Source organism: Leptodactylus fuscus, chromosome 1 (assembly GCF_031893055.1).
Source record: "Leptodactylus fuscus isolate aLepFus1 chromosome 1, aLepFus1.hap2, whole genome shotgun sequence".
Taxonomy (NCBI): Eukaryota; Metazoa; Chordata; class Amphibia; order Anura; family Leptodactylidae; genus Leptodactylus; species Leptodactylus fuscus.
In genome coordinates, this window is record NC_134265.1 from 110,415,038 (window position 1) to 110,431,840 (window position 16,803).

Consider the following 16,803-nt stretch of genomic DNA (forward strand, 5'->3'; position numbering starts at 1 on the left):
ACAGGTGTGTCTCAGGGGTGACTATGAGAGCATCTATGTCTGCTGGGTCTGGTCCCCTCTGGTACGCCTGTTCATTATGTACAGTCCCAGACTCCGGCACAGGTTCAGCAGCTGTCTCCCGCTCTTGTTGACGACTATGTCATAGCTATTTCTTCTTGTCTGTGCAGACTCCAGGTGGTGAACTTCGCCTACCGGGATGTGCAGGTTTCCATCAGAGGATAGGAAGTCTTTCTCTGTGCCATTCCTGGCGTTTAGGTCGCCGCAGATCAGCACTCTGCCTTGGAACTAGAACTGGGAAGCATCCCTTTGTAGGATCTCATAGATGTCTGGGTTGTGGTAGGGGGACTCTGATGGGGGCATGTATGCTGCACAGAGGTATATGTCATGTTGGCTGTTGAGGATGGAGTTGCTTATTTTTATTCACATGTGGATGTCACCGCGTTTGATGGCTTTCACATGTTCTTTAAGCTCCTCCTTGAACCATATTAGTATGCCTCCTGAGTGGCGGCCTAGTTTGGTGGTCTTACTTTTCCGGGCAGCGACAGAGAATTCCTTGTAGCCCATGGGTGTTAGGGATTCATCTTCTGCCCGGGTCCATGTCTCTAGGAGGATTTGGATGTTGATATTTTTTAGTCTGTCTATAAAGTCTGGATTGTTTAGTTTGGATCCAAAGGCTGAGGCGTTCAGCCCTTGGATATTCCAGCTACTGATAGTTAATGGTGTCATGTTTGGTGGGTATACCTTGTAATGAGCTGTCCTGCAGAGGACGGGCTGGGTTCCTGACTGGTGGCCCAGTCTGGATCAGTGTGTTGCACAGGGTGCTGAACATGGTTCTTATCTCCTCCATGTCTGTGCTCTGCCTTGTTCTGTATGGCACAGGTGGCTTCTGCCCTGGTTTATAGTAGTCCCCATTTCCAGTTTTTTGGGGGAGACATTGTGTTTGAGATATTTTCCAGCCAGGCAACTTCCCCATGGGTCTTTGTCTTATATGTTGAGGGGGGTATGGTGTTTGGGTCTTTCTCCTGGCAGGTGACTTCATCACAGGTTTTTGTCTTTTATGGGGTATGGGCTGGGGGTATCTGTTGAGCACTATGTCTTTAAGTTCTTTGGTCAGGAGACTGACTCCCTGTTTGTTGAGGTGTTTGTCATCATATAGGTGACGCTTGTCTATGGAGGGGTGTTGTGCCGGGGTGATGTCTGATGTTGATCCGATTTTGGCTGCCAGCTCTGTGTTGATATCTCTGATGATGTTTTCAGAGATGTCTTTTTGTGGGAGCAGAGATGACAGGATGATTTTACAGTCTGGGGACGGTTGTTGCGCTTTCTCTGCTAGCTGGGTCAGCTGTCCCACTATCTGTTGGTGCTGGTCCTGGGCCTCTAGGTTTTTTGTCCCTGTGTGTATGATGACGTGGTTGGGTTTGGTGAAATATGGGTTGTCTCTCCTGTGTTGTATTTCCTTCTGCTTTGTTGGGGTCCTGTCTGTTGTTTGTCCTTTGTTTCTCACCCACCTCATTCTCTGACCCTCTCTCTTGGGTGAGGTATGGTATCTGAGATTTCATGTCTGCTATCACTCTCCACAATTCTGCGTTTTCTTGGCATAGTTTATGAAAATCGCATTCTAGTTTCTGCAGGGCTTCACATTTCAGTCTGGTTGGCCCAGCAGTTGTTTGGTTATTATTGTGTTGTTGTTACTGAGGTTCCTTTTAATAAGGAGTCTCTGAGGATCTCAAGTGAAAGGTGAGGGGGATTGTGACTTGGAGCAGTGGGGGGGTTTGCTGATGGTTGTCTGTATAGAGGGGATGGCTCTCCTGTGTTAGTCTCTATGCAGGCAGAGGTGTCTGTCTTCTGTTTGTGGGTTTGTGCCAGTCTCTTAATCTTTGGAAAGGCATCTTCAAACTGCTGTAGTTTGACTTCCCTGCCCTGTATTGTAATATTACCAGTATTGTATACAGTTATAGTGAGTATCACGTCATCGTTTTGTGGGTTTTTTACCCTAATTTGTCTGCCCGTTCTGTTGTTCCCTTTTGTAATTTTCTTATAGTGGGTGGACAGAGTGGTGTGCTAGGCAGATGGCTGCTTAGTATAGAATATTAAATTGGTTCTTCTCCTGGTCTCTCCATTAAGAGAGTAATCAGCAAACAGGGACATTTTACTGTATGGAGGTTACTATGGAACATTATAATGTATAAGGGTCACTGTGGGACATTATTCTTCAAGAAGTTGTCCAGGAATTGGACAAATTCCAGGCATCCTGGGTGATGTCACAGTTACCACTGTGATATCACAATGCCCCATTGTGATGTCACAGTTAACTATTGTGATGTTGCAGTTAACCATTATGATGTCGCAGTGCCCTATTGCATAGGTCCACAAACTTTCATTTAAATTCAATTTAAAATAAGAAGCAAAATTGGAGAAATAAATTATGAAATTGCAAACATCTGAATATATTTGACTGTAGTTATACATGTAAATTAGTACTGCTAAGAGGGTCAGATACATTTTTTATAATACCGGTATTTAGCCATATTGTAACCAGTCCTTATGTCCATAACCGAGGGCCTCTATGAGGAGGCACACAAATGAGAGTTGTGAGCTATATGTGGCTCCTGAGCTACTGCTGGGAGAGCACTGCCATAGAGAATGAACATTCATCCTAAAGTTACAGTACATTACCTTTTTATTTTCTGACAGGTTTGGCAATTAACATATATATTCAGTACCTTGGAGAGATCTCTCCCAGACAACTTCGAGGCTTTATCAACACTTCAGCCCCAATCTTCGTATCTTCAGGCAAGCTTTTTGGTCAAATTGTTGGACTCCGGTAAGATCTTGTCACAAATAAACAAGAATTGAAACATGCATAACAGGTTTAATGTATATACTCAATACATGATATTAAAATTGGTCTGTTCATGAACAATGTATACTAAGGTTGTCACTTTCACCAAAAAGGGTTGGACGCTATTTGTCCCAGGAAGTTCACCTGTGAAACCATAAATCAGGACTAATGGGGGGGTGACATTTTTATTTATTTTTTTACATGGAGACCTGATGCCTTGTGTACCAGTTAGAAGGCTAAACAAATGAAAAGTTAAGTTTATTAAAGGGGTTTTCCAGGACTACAGTATTAATTGCTGCTAACCAACCACAGCGCTGTAGACTATATAATGGCTATGCTTGGTATTGCAGCCCAATCCCATTCATTTGGATGGGACTAAGGTGCAGCATGGCCACGAAACCAATGGATGTGATGTTACTGGTCTGAGAAGAGAAAGTGGAGCGCACCCAACTCTTGAAATGGCTGATTATTGGGGTTCCCAGTGTCAGATGTTATCAAATCTAATATCTATGGTCTATCCTTTAACTCTGCACTCATTAGCAAAGTCAACTACAACACCCCTATCCATTAAGTTCCATGGCAAAGTGTTGTTCATGGAAATGCTACCTAGTGCGGCTTGTAACACAGAATATATATAGCACATTCACACATCTGCCTTTCACTGTTCTGTACATATTCATCTATAGCATATGATCAAAATTTGCTAGAGACTAGCATTCCGTCACGGCATCCCACTCCTGATTAGGCCCAGATGAATGAGCCCAATCAGCAGGGAGTGTCAAACCTCGGAGCCCATGCCTGAATCAGCCACGGAATCCACAGCAAGATCGAGCAAGACGCTTCTTTTTTCCACATCCTGCTGCGATATCTGCCCTCGATTGAAAACAAATCCGCTGCAGATTCCTCCGTGTGAACACAACCATAATGTTTATACCATATTTATTATTTTTTATATTATTCTCTTTCAGTGAAGTTCTGGGGACAGAGACATTGTGGCCCTTGATGCTTTCACTGTGTGGTTTTACAGAGCTGCTGCAGTTGATAGCAATGAACTTTTATCCAGAGACTCCTCCATATCTGATATTAGTCAAGAAAGACAAGTCTCGAGGTATAAAAGGTAAATTACTATGAGGTAAACTAAGATAAGATAACATAATCCTTTAATAGACCTACCATGGGGAAATTCAGTGTGTTACAACAGCATGGATAATACAAACACATACAAGCTAAGAATAGCAGATAGAAAAAAAACAAAAAACAAAGGCTCAGGATCATTTAGTTCTCTGTGTGGAGTGATGTTCGCTTTAGCCTGGTGTTGAATATACTGACCGCAGTTGGGAGGAGGGACCTCTGAAAGCGCTCCTTCTCACACTTGGGGTGAAGCAGTTGGTCACTGACAGTACTGCCCAGTGCTGGCATGGTCTCTTACATGGCATGGGAGTTGTTCTCCAGAATGGAGGTCACCACAGACAGTATCCTTCTGTCACCCAACACCTGTACTGGGTCCAGGGGGCTCCCCAGGACAGAGCTGGCCCTTCTAACAAGCCTGTCAAGTCTATTTCTGTCCCTGGCTGGTATGCTACTCCCCCAGCAGGCCACTCCGAAGAAGCTTATGGTGGTGCTATCACAGAATTGAAGAAAGCCCTAAGAAGTGGCCCCTGGAATCCAATGGCTCTCAGCCTCCTGAGCAAGTAGAGCCTGCTGTGACCCTTTCTGTGTAGCGCACCCAGGTGATGGGCCCAGTCCATGTGTAAAATACTTATGTAAAAAGAGAATTTATAGCAAACCTTAACTAGGTTACTTAAACCTTGAAAAATTACATGTTTTCACCTTGTGAAAATTCTGTGATATATGTAGGGCCTTTAGCATATACAATTTGGTTAAAGGGGCTCTATCAGCAAAATTATGCTGATAGAGCCCCACATATGCGTGAATAGCCTTTAAAAAGGCCATTCAGGCATTGCTAATGTTATATTAAACTACCCCCCTTTTAAAATAATACCTTAAAAAAAGAATATGATAATCATACCGTATCGTGCACGCTGGGCAGGAATGCACGGTCCGACTTCATCTTTAGCCACGCCTACATCCTCTTTCTTCTTGCAGCGATGTCCTCGGGTCCCGTCTTCCTCGCATACTCAGTGCCCCTGCTACTGCGCCGGTGCGGGATTGCAAGCAATGACGCCGGAAGAAGAAAATGAGAAAGACGGGACCCGAGGACATCGCTGCGAGAAGAAAGAAGATGTAGGCGTGGCTAAAGACGACGTCAGACCATGCATGCCCGCCCAGTGTGCACGATACGGTATGATTGTCATATTCTTTTTTAGGGTATTATTATAAAATGGGGAGGGGTAGTTTAATATAACATTAGGAATGCCTGAATGGCCTTATTAAAGACTATTCACGCATTTGTGGGGCTCTATCAGCATAATTTTACTTATAGAGCCCCATTAAATGTTTGGTGGATTATATATATATATATATATATATATATATATATATACACAATCCACCAAACATGTTAAATGTTAAATGTTTGGTGGATTATATATATGTATACATATATATATATATATATATATATATATACACACACAATCCACCAAACATTTAACTGCATATATATACATACGCACATATAGAGTCCCTGACAAAAGTTCTGTCGCTTATCCATGTTGTGGAACCCAAAGCTTATACACTGACTTTAAATTCATCCATTGGTTTTAGAAATGACTCGTACGAAAGCTGAAACCCTCCCAAATGTTTTTTTTGTTAAGAAAATAAATTGGCTTCACCGCTGAAATATTGATCATTTAATGAACACAGAAAGGTCAAATTTTGGCAAGACAAAAGTTTTGTTGCTCACATAAAGTAATGTGAAAATCAAACCATTAATTCAGTTCAAATACAAAGATATGTTTCATAACATTGGTGAATGAAGTTGTGGTGCTATTAGATCCATATTTAATATTTTGGGTGACTTCCATGAGCTTGAAGGACAGCATCCATGCGTTTCGACAATGATTCATATAATTTATTGATGAAGTTATCAGTAATAGCAAAGAATGCCGTCTAACATGCCTCCCAGATGTCTGCCAAGCTTCCTCTTTCATCCTATCCCAAACATGCTCAATGATGTTCATGTCTGGTGACTGGGCTGGCCAGTCCTGGAGCACCTTCATCTGCTTTGCCTTGAGGAACTTTAATGTAGAGATGGATGTATGAGATGGAGCACCATCCTGCGGCAAAATTTGACCCCTTTTATGATTGGGAATGTAAGAGGAAGCTAATACTTCTTGATATTTTAGGCTATTGATATTGCCTCCCACCTTGCAAATGTTTTGCACACCCCCATACTGAATGTAGCCCCAGACCATAATCTTTCCACCACCAAATTTAACTGTTTTCTGGGTGTATCTTGGATCCATATGGGCTCCAGTAGGTCTCCTGCAGTATTTGCGATGGCTGTGGTGAAATTCAACTGAAGATTCATCTGAGAAATCCACCTTCTGCCACTTTCCAGCGTCCATCCATTTAGCAGGCTGTGGGCCTTTAATTGCCTTTGGTTTAGTGATGGCTTCTGGGCACCGATTCCACCATGGAGGCCATTTCGAGACAGAATCCTATAAACTGTTTCAGTTGACACAGGGACTTGAGGTGACCAGGCCTGTTGGAGCTCTGCTGCAGTGGAGGAGGGGCTGGCTTTTGATTTTCTAACCAACAAACGTTCCTCCTGAGCAGTTGTCTTGTGGGGTCTGCCGGACCTGGGCTTGCCAAGGAGATCTCCAGTCTGTTCAAATCTTTTTGTAATTCTTTGTACTTGACGCTGAGACATATTAAAGAAGCCAGCCACCTCTGCAGTGGATCTGCTCTTCAGCCTCTTGATAATCAAGTCTTTGGTCGCAGGGTTCATTTTTGCCATGTTGTCAGAGGTGAAGTTGCAGTTCAGGTGAAGGTCTGGGGTGCTGGAGTTCCTTTTATACACACCCACTAATTAACCGATCAATTAGTGAGCACCGGGGAGGCTGTAAATTAAGATTGGGTGCATTACATGACAAGGCGACAAAACTTTTGTCTTGTCAAAATCTGACCTTTCTGTGTTCATTAGATGATCAATATTTCACCAGTGAAGCCAATTTATTTTCTTAATAAAAAACACATTTGGGAGGCTTTCAGCTTTCATATGAGACATTTCTAAAACCAATGGGTGAATTTAAAGTCAGTTTATAAGCTTTTGATTCCACAACATGGATAAGCGACAGAACTTTTGTCAGGGACTGTATACACATAAATACACACATCATTGTAGGTACTTGTAATGATATAAGCATTATCTTAATGTATATTATAGCCATATTTTATTCCATTTCATGAATTGAATACAATTTTGATATCCAATGATTTCCATGGTATCCTAGCTATGTATAGGATTTGGGGACCTGGGGACCATCAAGCCGCACTGAATGAAATTTTGGCAGAGCAGGAGATGCACAAGAAGTCTAAATCCATGACTGTCATGGAACTGGTGAAGGATCGATCCCACCGTTGGCAGCTCTATATTGTTATTGTTATTACATTGACGCTCCAGATGTCCGGTGTCAGTGCAGTTAAGTATTTTCTCTATTTATTATTTTTCCATGTTGACGTCTTCACTAGTTCCACAATTCTTTTGTAGTAAAGCACTGTTGAAGAGTATCCAAAAATAGATCATGTTTTTACTCGCTGCACTCTTTAAAGAGGCTCTATCACTACGAAAAGTCATTTTTAACTAATCACACTTATTCAGAGAGCACTGAGGCAATCTACATACAAAAGGTAGGTGTGCAATAGACTATCTAAAGCCTATGCAAGGATGTGATTAGATAAAAATGACTTTTCCCAGTGATAGAGCCCCTTTAAAGCTATGGCCACGTATAGCGAAATGAAGCTAAATAAAACATTTACCAGGCAAAAACTCAGCAGAACCAACACGACAAAATCAATTTCTTTTTTCACAGCTTTTTCACTGTGTTTTTCATTTTTGCTTCCCCTCCATACTAGTCTATGGGGAAAATGCAGCATTTTCACAGTGTTTTTGTCTGCAATGTGTGAACGAGATTAAGAAAGTCTGGAACTGTAAAATGCAGCATTTTTTACTGCTGCTTTTCTACAATCAATAGGGCAGATTTAAGAAGACTGGCAGACTGTGCACCTCCAGTAAAATGTATGCCAGCTTCTAATTGGCGTACATTTACCCCATCATTTATGCCAGATTTCTGGAGTAGGGTGGTAAATCTAGTGCCCCCTGCACACCCTCACCAAAGTGGCAATGGGAAAGTGCCGAGAATAGTAGAGAAATGAAAAAGTCAATTTTTTTTGTGAAAGATCCCTGATTTGCACAAATAAGGCAGTGCAAGGCATACTAAACCTGCCGCAATGTTCGTGTCTCTTAGGCCTCGTTCACATCTGTGTTGGTAATCCATTCAGAGGAGTCCACATGGGGAGTCCCCGAATGGACTACCGAATGCATTGGCAAGTGGTGTGTGCAACACTCAGGAAGGCCAGGGCTGGTATCACGGTAATATATCCGATGTGGCCAGCTTGCAGGGAGTCCCTGGGTCCCGAATGTGCACCAAATCTCCCTTTTTGATGTCCCCGACTACCCACCCCTGCTCTGATACCTGACAGTGACAACAGACAACCAGGCTTCGGGGGTAATCGTTGCTCTTTTTACTAGCAGGACAAAGTAATACAAATGTACATATGGAGGACTTCTTCACATACAATACAGCGATCTTTATAGACAGTCTCCACTTAATCAGGTGATGGAGCTTTGAGCAAGAATATCTTGGACTTGGTTAACTTGTAGTAGCTTGGGAAGTTAAACTTGTATATACTTGTAGGGATGGCCTATATCCAGGGGGTTAGACCTCAACAAAGCTGGGTACACGTATATAGAAGATGAGATACAAGTTATCGACGACGGGCGACCCTCAATTTCCGTCGAACTAGCTATGGGCTCCTTTAAATATAGATTTGTCCCAAAGACTTACTTGCATAGCGAAATACGTGTGGAGTTCCCAGATGTATGGATACAGGACGGCCTACTCGTAGAGAAGTGGAGCTTCAGAGGAAAACACTCCCTGAGGAACATCTTGGAGGCAGAGGAAAAGACATCTCTGCTTGGAGATTCAGAAGAAAGTATTCTATGAGAAGAATCTTGGGTACAGAGGAAAAGATGTCTCTGTTACAATTTCCCGGAGACTTAGCTGCCATTTTTACAGCTTCCCATGTGCTCAGCTCCAGACCAAAGACAAAAGACCAAAAAGTTCCCCACCCCCTCTCTAGAGTGGGCGGTCACTCAGCTCTGCCTCCAGGCCAGCCAAGCTCCCTTGAGTGGTCCTGGAGGTCAACTAATTATAATGGACACTCCCTTTACAGTGCCAGCTCAAATTACAATGACAAAGTATAGGCAGGTGTAGTTCACAAAAACATCCACAAGATGGCGCATGCTCTGGTGAAATATAGAAGGAATGACGGGGGAGGAATCTTTTTTACCTTATGTGCAAATGTCCATATCATCTCGGTCTGCACGGATGATTAGAGGGAATTGGACTAGCAGTACTGGGACATTACAGTGTGCAGTGAAAGCACACGGACCCCATAGACTATAATGCTTTCCGGAACATGCAGACAGAAAAGTAGGTCACAATGTACTTTCCTGTCCTCATGGCTTGTGCGGAAAGCACACGGACCCCATTGCCAATGCGTTCGGTAGTCCATTCGGGGGGATCCCCATGTGGACTCCCTGAATAAATTACAGACACAGATGTGAATGAGGCCTTACGGGATCTATTCAGACTTCACTGTGACAGTCATGGTGTGCTGTGGCAGTGCTGTGGTTTGAAGGTGTAGTGAACCAGGAAAGACCTCTATATGTATTTTAGTCTTGGACCCAGGGCCGCCGATAGGCCAGTACTACTGGTACTGGCGTCAGGGGCCCGGCCAAATTGAAACATGGCGCCCGTAGCAATCATTGTGTATGTCCTATTTCAACTCAGATCTGCATCCAGAGGACGCAGATCTGAGTTGAAGACATACGCGGCTGAAGCAAGGAGCTGACACAGGTCAGCTCCTCGCTTCGCCGCTGCGTGCCTCTCTCGCTGACACATATGCGGCTGAAGCGAGGAGCTGACCTGTGTCAGCTCCTCGCTTCGCCGCCGCCGCTGCTACTGGCTTGTAGACGCGATGTGATCACATCGCGTCTAAAAGCCAGTAGCCGGCGGCAGCAGCGAAGCGAGGAGCTGACACAGGTCAGCTCCTCGCTTCAGCCATCGCGTCTACAAGCCAGTAGCCGGCGGCGAAGCGAGGAGCTGACACAGGTCAGCTCCTTGCTTCGCCGCTGTGCGCCTCTCTCGCTGTCACATATGCGGCTGAAGCGAGGAGCTGACACAGGTCAGCTCCTCGCTTCGCCGCCTCCGCTACTGGCTTGTAGACGCGATGTGAGAGACAGGCGCGCAGAGAGCTGCGAGGGAACGAAGGAGAAGGTAAGTCAGTCAGTGTAATGTGGAATGTGAAACTGGGGGCAGAGATGGAGAGGACGGCATGACAATGGGGGCAGAGATGGAGAGGACGGCATGACAATGGGGGCAGAGATGGAGGGACATGATTTGGGGGCAGAGATGGAGAGGACGGCATGACAATGGGGGCAGAGATGGAGGGACATGAATATGGGAGCAGAGATGGAGGGGACATGAATATGGGGGCAGAGATGGAGAGGACGGCATGACAATGGGGGCAGAGATGGAGGGGACATGAATCTGGGGGCAGAGATGGAAGGGACATGAATATGGGGGCAGAGATGGAGGGGACATGAATATGGGGGCAGAGATGGAGGGGACATGAATATGGGGGCAGAGATGGAGGGGACATGAATATGGGGGCAGAGATGGAGGGGACATGAATATGGGGCAGAGATGGAGGGGACATGAATATGGGGGCAGAGATGGAGGGACATGAATCTGGGGGGCAGAGATGGAGGGCATGAATCTGGGGGTAGAGATGGGGGACATGAAACAGGACAGAGATGGAGGGGACATGAATCTGGGGGCAGAGATGGAGGGGGGGACATGAAACTGGTGGCAGAAATGGATGGGCGGACATGAATCTGGGGGCAGAGATTGGGTGGGAGACATGAAACTGGGGGCAGATGAAGGGTGTATATGAAGCTGGGGGAGAGATAGAGGGGGGACATATAATGTACGGGTGACTGTAGGCGCATTATACTGTGTGCGGGCACATGAAAAATGAATGAGAATGGGTGGAGTCAACATAACAGTGGGTGGGGCTAAATTTGCCGCGGCGCGCAAAGTGCGCCGCACATTTTGTCCCTCTTTTGGTTCTTCAAAAGTTGGTAGGTATGGGTACAGGGGGCAGTGGAAAGATGTTAGAAGGTGGACGGGGGGGAAGGGGGATTGTTGGGGCATCGGGTGTGTGGCACTGCGGAAAGGGAACTGGGGCAATAATATATAATATATAAGTTTTTAGCTGGAGAACTACAAAGCGCACAATAGCTCCAAAGGTATGTGTGCTTTGTATTAATAATGATGTATACTACTAGCATAGCAGCCTGTTTGGGGGTGGGACTTTTACTTTAAAGGAGTGTTCACGTTGTATTTTTGGCCTCCCTTGCCGGGATACGTTGGTAACCAGTCACAATCAGCTCCCCACTTATCCCTGCACAGAAAATGGCCAGTTCTTCGTGCAGGGATAAGTTGACAGCTGATTCTGACTGGTTACCAACGTATCCCGGCAAGGGAGGCCAAAAACGCAATGTGAATAAGCCCTGAGGATTTATTAAGAGGGCTCTTATAGATGGTGTTGGCTCTCTATAGGGGCTGTCACACGGAGCAGATTTTACCTGCAAATAGAATCTGATTAAGCCTTGTAATGCTGCTAAATAAAGGGAAATGTAATACAGAATTGGTATGTCGCAAAATAAAGTAGTTTTAAAATGGCGGGGGGGGGGGCAGACACTTAGGCTGTATGGGGCCCCAAAATTCCTGATGGCGGCCCTGCTTGGACCATTGTGACTTTAGAGACCACTGAACTGATTTATTTTTGTCTCCTCAAACTGTTTCAGATTTTCTATTATGCAAGAAACATTTTTCTTAATGCGGGTTTGCCTCAGGAGAAAATTCCCTATATATCTCTAGGAATGGGAAGTTTTGAGCTTGCGGCTGTCATGCTTTGTGTAAGTATTTTAGTAGGGATTCACTGACATGTACTTATTATAAAATTTGACAAAATTGTACAAACATCAGAGCACAAACAGTTATGGTCCATAGCAGTAGGAAGTAGTATATAAACCTAGTATATTCAAGCAGACAATTGGTTCAAGACACCAGGAATTATTGCACCATAATCTTTGGTTGTATGGTACTGTATGGTGACATATAAGATATCTTATATGTAAAAAGTAATCCAATCTTACTGTCTCTCCTATGTGTGCTGTGAGCATTTACTCTGCTTTTTACTGTCCGGCTTCAAATTATATAAATCTATATATCCTAGCCCTCATATGTCATAGTCTATTCCTATATAGGTTAACATAAATCATTTGACTTTGCTATATAGACAGTTCAGAACTATCTCCTGCTATTCAGTAGAAGACATTTGGTTTTCTAATTTCAGAGTGTGATGATAGAGCGCTATGGAAGAAAAATCCTCCTGCTCGGAAGTTATGGATTCATGGCTACTATGCTAGGTGGTCTCACAGTCACTCTGTCACTTCAGGCAAGAAAAATCCAATTCCAATTCCCTAACCAAAATTGGTAAAGATATTACAAGTAATGAAACATTGTATATTATGTCTTCCACCCAGGGCTGGACTCATTGGATGCCATATTGCAGTGCTGTGCTCGTTTTCTTGTTCATCTTTTTCTTTGGCATGGGTCCAGGTATTTATTGATTGCTCTTGTGAATATAGCTACATAGTAGATGAGGTTGGATGAAGACATCAGTCCATCAAGTCCAACCTATAACCCTACAGTCCCCTATAGTGTTGATAGAGAGGAAGGCAAAAAAAAAAAAAAAACATGAGGCTTATGCCAATTGCCCCATTTAAGGGGAAAAAATCCTTCCCAACTCCAATCTGACAGTTGTCTTGTCCAGTAAGTGCATAGGATAAGTAATGTTTCTCTACATAGATTTATTTAACTCATGAAAGGCCTATGAGAGCAATTCTCGCTAATAATCATGAACTAATAATCATGAAAAATGGTGTCATGGAAAACATTTTTTCATGATGCTTACTAGATATTCACTTGAAAGTCGTATTTGGCTGTGTAACGGATTTTTTTTTAACGGCCGTCAAATGGCTGCACTAAAATTCATCCATGTGAATGGAGGCTGTTCATATGACTGATACAGGTCATGCTCTATTTTTTGTATCCAGTTTCATGGATGCCTCCATACACTACAATGTATTAGGAATCCTTGAAAATGGAAGGCCCTTGGGTGTAAAATGGCCATGATAAATGAATATTTTTCACGATTGTTTTCACCCACGGTTATGTGACTCTAGGCTTACCCATTGAAAGCTTTAATGTATAATAAAATAAGATGGTCGTCCTATCATGGCTTAATCTTTATAGCTAAGATTAGCTTTTAAAGTAGGAAAAATGTCATTTTGAGCTGGAATGTGGACTCTTCCTACTAATATCATAAATGTGAAAATTTGTATGTTTGGATGTTTGTTAGTCAATCACACAAAAATGGCTGAAAAGATTTGGATGAAATTTGGCACATAGTTTGCAACCTCAATTAACACATATGATACTTCTTATCCCGGTAAATGACATGGTTTCACAACAGTTATGAATTTATGTTCACGTACTATATTAAACTGCTCTCTCCAGTAGGACAATCAGCTAATTGCACTTTGCTGATAAAGCCAGGTCTGTTATCTCTCTATGTAAACACACAGATAACCCTGAGTCCATTGTACACAAGCATCTGCATATTATCTGATCTGCATAAGTGTTCTGTGTCCTGTTCCTGTTCACCCTCCTCCCTCTGTTCAGCCAGAGGAATGAGGGTGGAGACAAATACATGAAGTGAGAAGCAGACACTCCTGAGACACTGAGATGGGAAAACCCCTTTAATCCAACGTGGCAGTTTGCCAATTTTAAACATGCTGGGAAAAAGAAAATCTAATTTGTCACAAAATTCTCAAAAAACGAGAGCTGTGAAGGTAGCCAGAAGTCAACAGACTTCTCCTCAAGCAGAGCTGAGGAGGACTGAGCAAGCTAGGCATCAAGCAACTCTTAGAGCAGACGAAACGCCAGCCCAGGCGGATCATCAATGCCATCAACACTCTCCATTATATGTTGTTCCAGCAAGCTGCTGAGATGCCGGAACAATCACAGGCACAGTGCGAGGAACAACTTCAGCAGCAGGCCAGCTTGACAGCTGCTGAAACGTCGGAGTAGGCGGATCATCGACGCCAACAACACACTCATTATATGGCGTCCCAGCGAGCTGCTACAATGCTGGAACAATCACAGGCATGGTGCGAGTAACAAGTTCAGTGGTAGGCCGCTGCCTATCTACGTGACATCACTGGCCTGTGAAATGGAAGCGGCAGTCTCTCAAGCATCACTGTCCTTTCAAACAGCTGATAACTAGGGTGCTGGGTGTCTGACTCCCACCAATACGGAGGGTCTATCATAAGAATTGGTCATGAATATTTGTCCCTGAAAACCCCTTTAAGACATGTGGATGTAATGGGGAGGGGGGGAGAAACGACCCTGCTTTATCTTTTGCCTGACCATTTACAATCTTCGTATGTGCTTTCATGTTCTATTTTCCTCCTATATTTAAATATGGCTGTTGTAAACAAGCTTTTCCCAATTTTCCATTAATATTTACGTATTTTACGTACTCTTTGCTGTTCAGCTAATTGTATAGTATTAATGATGAATCAATATTCAATGACGTCCTCGCTTTGTCTTTATTCCACAGGAACATTAACGGTGGCCATAGTTATAGAGATGTGCAGTCACTCCTCCCGTGCTGCAATATTTGTCATCATTAGTTGCCTCAACTGGACCGGACTCTATGTGATCGGGCAGGTATTTCCATATGTGGAGGTGAGTATGCACTTACTATGTAGCACTATAGATCAGCTTTATCCTTATTTCTCAAAATCCAATTCTGAAAATGTGAGATTAGTTTTCTTTTTGAAGCATTTGGTCAATCTGTTTCCACCTTTAGCAAGAAAAGGACTTTTATGACCATTTATTATTTACTTATAGACATTGTTAAGGTGGGCTTCATGAATATATGAGTAAAATATATAAAGTACTCACCACACCCTGTAGACTTTATATATTGAAGGGTTATAAATAGAGATGAGCGAACACTGTTCGGATCAGCCGATCCGAACAGCACGCACCCATAGAAATGAATGGAAGCACCTGTGACGCCGGGCGGCCGCCGGCAAAGTCAGCGTCACAGGAGCTTCCATTCATTTCTACGGGTGCATGCTGTTCGGATCGGCTGATCCGAACAGTGTTCGCTCATCTCTAGTTATAAACTGCAGCAGAAATCTCTGGCATTTCTGCATCAGAATGAGTATCCTGCAGCATGTTTGTTTTACATGCAGAAAATCTCCTGTAAGATAGGTGCCCCAAGGGACGGAAACACGATTTGCGGTTTTGGAAATCGCAGCATGTCAATTATACCTACAGAAACGTTGGCGGTCTCCCCATAGACATAATTGTAACAGAGAGTCGGTGGAGGAAAACTCCGGGAACTTTGTGTATAAAGCACTGCGGTAAGAACTGCAATGCGTTGCCGCCATGGTTTTTCAAAGCTGACATTCCTGATCCTTCTTTTCCCGAACATCTAGAGAAGACTCTGGAGATCCCCATACACATTTGTTTCCTGATCCCTCTAATATTGCACAATTCAGCAGACTTTTGTTATGTAATCTAACGTGTATGGTCAGCTAAAGTCACAATGGAGGATCTCAGTTTCATGGTAATTGGTTAAAATAAGTTATAGGCTTATCTTTCATGGCTCTGACTATTTTTTCTCTCATTTTTAGGCAGCTCTTGGCCATTATTGTTTCCTCATCTTTTTTTCCAATATTGTGGTCTCAGGAATATTCTTGTTTTTCTTCCTTCCGGAGACAAAGGGGAAGACAATACAGCAAATCACAAAAGAATTCAACAGAATGAATTTCAAAAATAAAAAGCTCCAAGAACCTATAGAGTTTTCCACCAGCCTATGATAACCTATGTGCATTTACTGTGCAGGAATAAAGCATGTGGAGCGAGGCAATGTGCATGATACCCAACCATGAACATGCTTTGAGAACACAATATACACTATATAAAGCATTCTGTAAAGTGACATAGACCCAACATCTGCAAAGTCTAAATCTACTATTATATTATAGAAGTCTAGTCAACACTGAAGTAATATTTCCTGAAATATTATTCTTAAAGGGGTTGTATCATACATCAAAGGAATCCACCATCCATAGGTTAGGATATATATGTTTAATCATGGGGGCCCAAATAGTAAAACCTCTGCTGATGACAAGAGTAACCCAAGTTCCCATCTTCGAATGAAGCATTGATCACACATGTGCACTGCCATCCTTGACCCGGAGAGTAGGAATATAGTCAGGGGTGAACCTGCCTTTTTTGCTGCCCGAGGCGGACGACAGAAGCCGCCCCCCCCCCCAAGAGGAGGGGGTGGGGTGGAGCGAAGGGGGCGGGGTGGAGCAAAGGGGGCGTGGCGGAGTGGCGTTAGCAGGCAGAGAGCAGGTAAGGAGAGGACCTGCTCTCTGCCTGAGCGTGAGGGGAGGCCGCTGGAGCAGCGCTGCATCCACAGGGCCTCGCCAATCCACCACTCAGTGACGGTGACGCTAAGCCAGTCCAGGACAGCTTGTCCTGGACTGGCTTAGGTAG

General features: G+C 43.8%; 1 protein-coding gene across 1 annotated transcript in view; it reads left to right on the forward strand.

Annotated features, from left to right (window-relative positions):
- Window positions 1-16,118, forward strand: part of LOC142204446 (solute carrier family 2, facilitated glucose transporter member 9-like) — a 28,873-nt gene extending 12,755 nt beyond the window's left edge. Inside the window, exons 5-12 of the mRNA XM_075275762.1 lie at window positions 2,695-2,824; window positions 3,811-3,959; window positions 7,261-7,448; window positions 11,964-12,074; window positions 12,515-12,616; window positions 12,705-12,780; window positions 14,846-14,973; window positions 15,933-16,118. Of these exons, the coding sequence (XP_075131863.1) occupies window positions 2,695-2,824; window positions 3,811-3,959; window positions 7,261-7,448; window positions 11,964-12,074; window positions 12,515-12,616; window positions 12,705-12,780; window positions 14,846-14,973; window positions 15,933-16,118 (1,070 nt within the window). The remainder of the gene's footprint in view (window positions 1-2,694; window positions 2,825-3,810; window positions 3,960-7,260; window positions 7,449-11,963; window positions 12,075-12,514; window positions 12,617-12,704; window positions 12,781-14,845; window positions 14,974-15,932) is intronic.
- The last annotated feature ends 685 nt before the right edge of the window (window positions 16,119-16,803 follow it).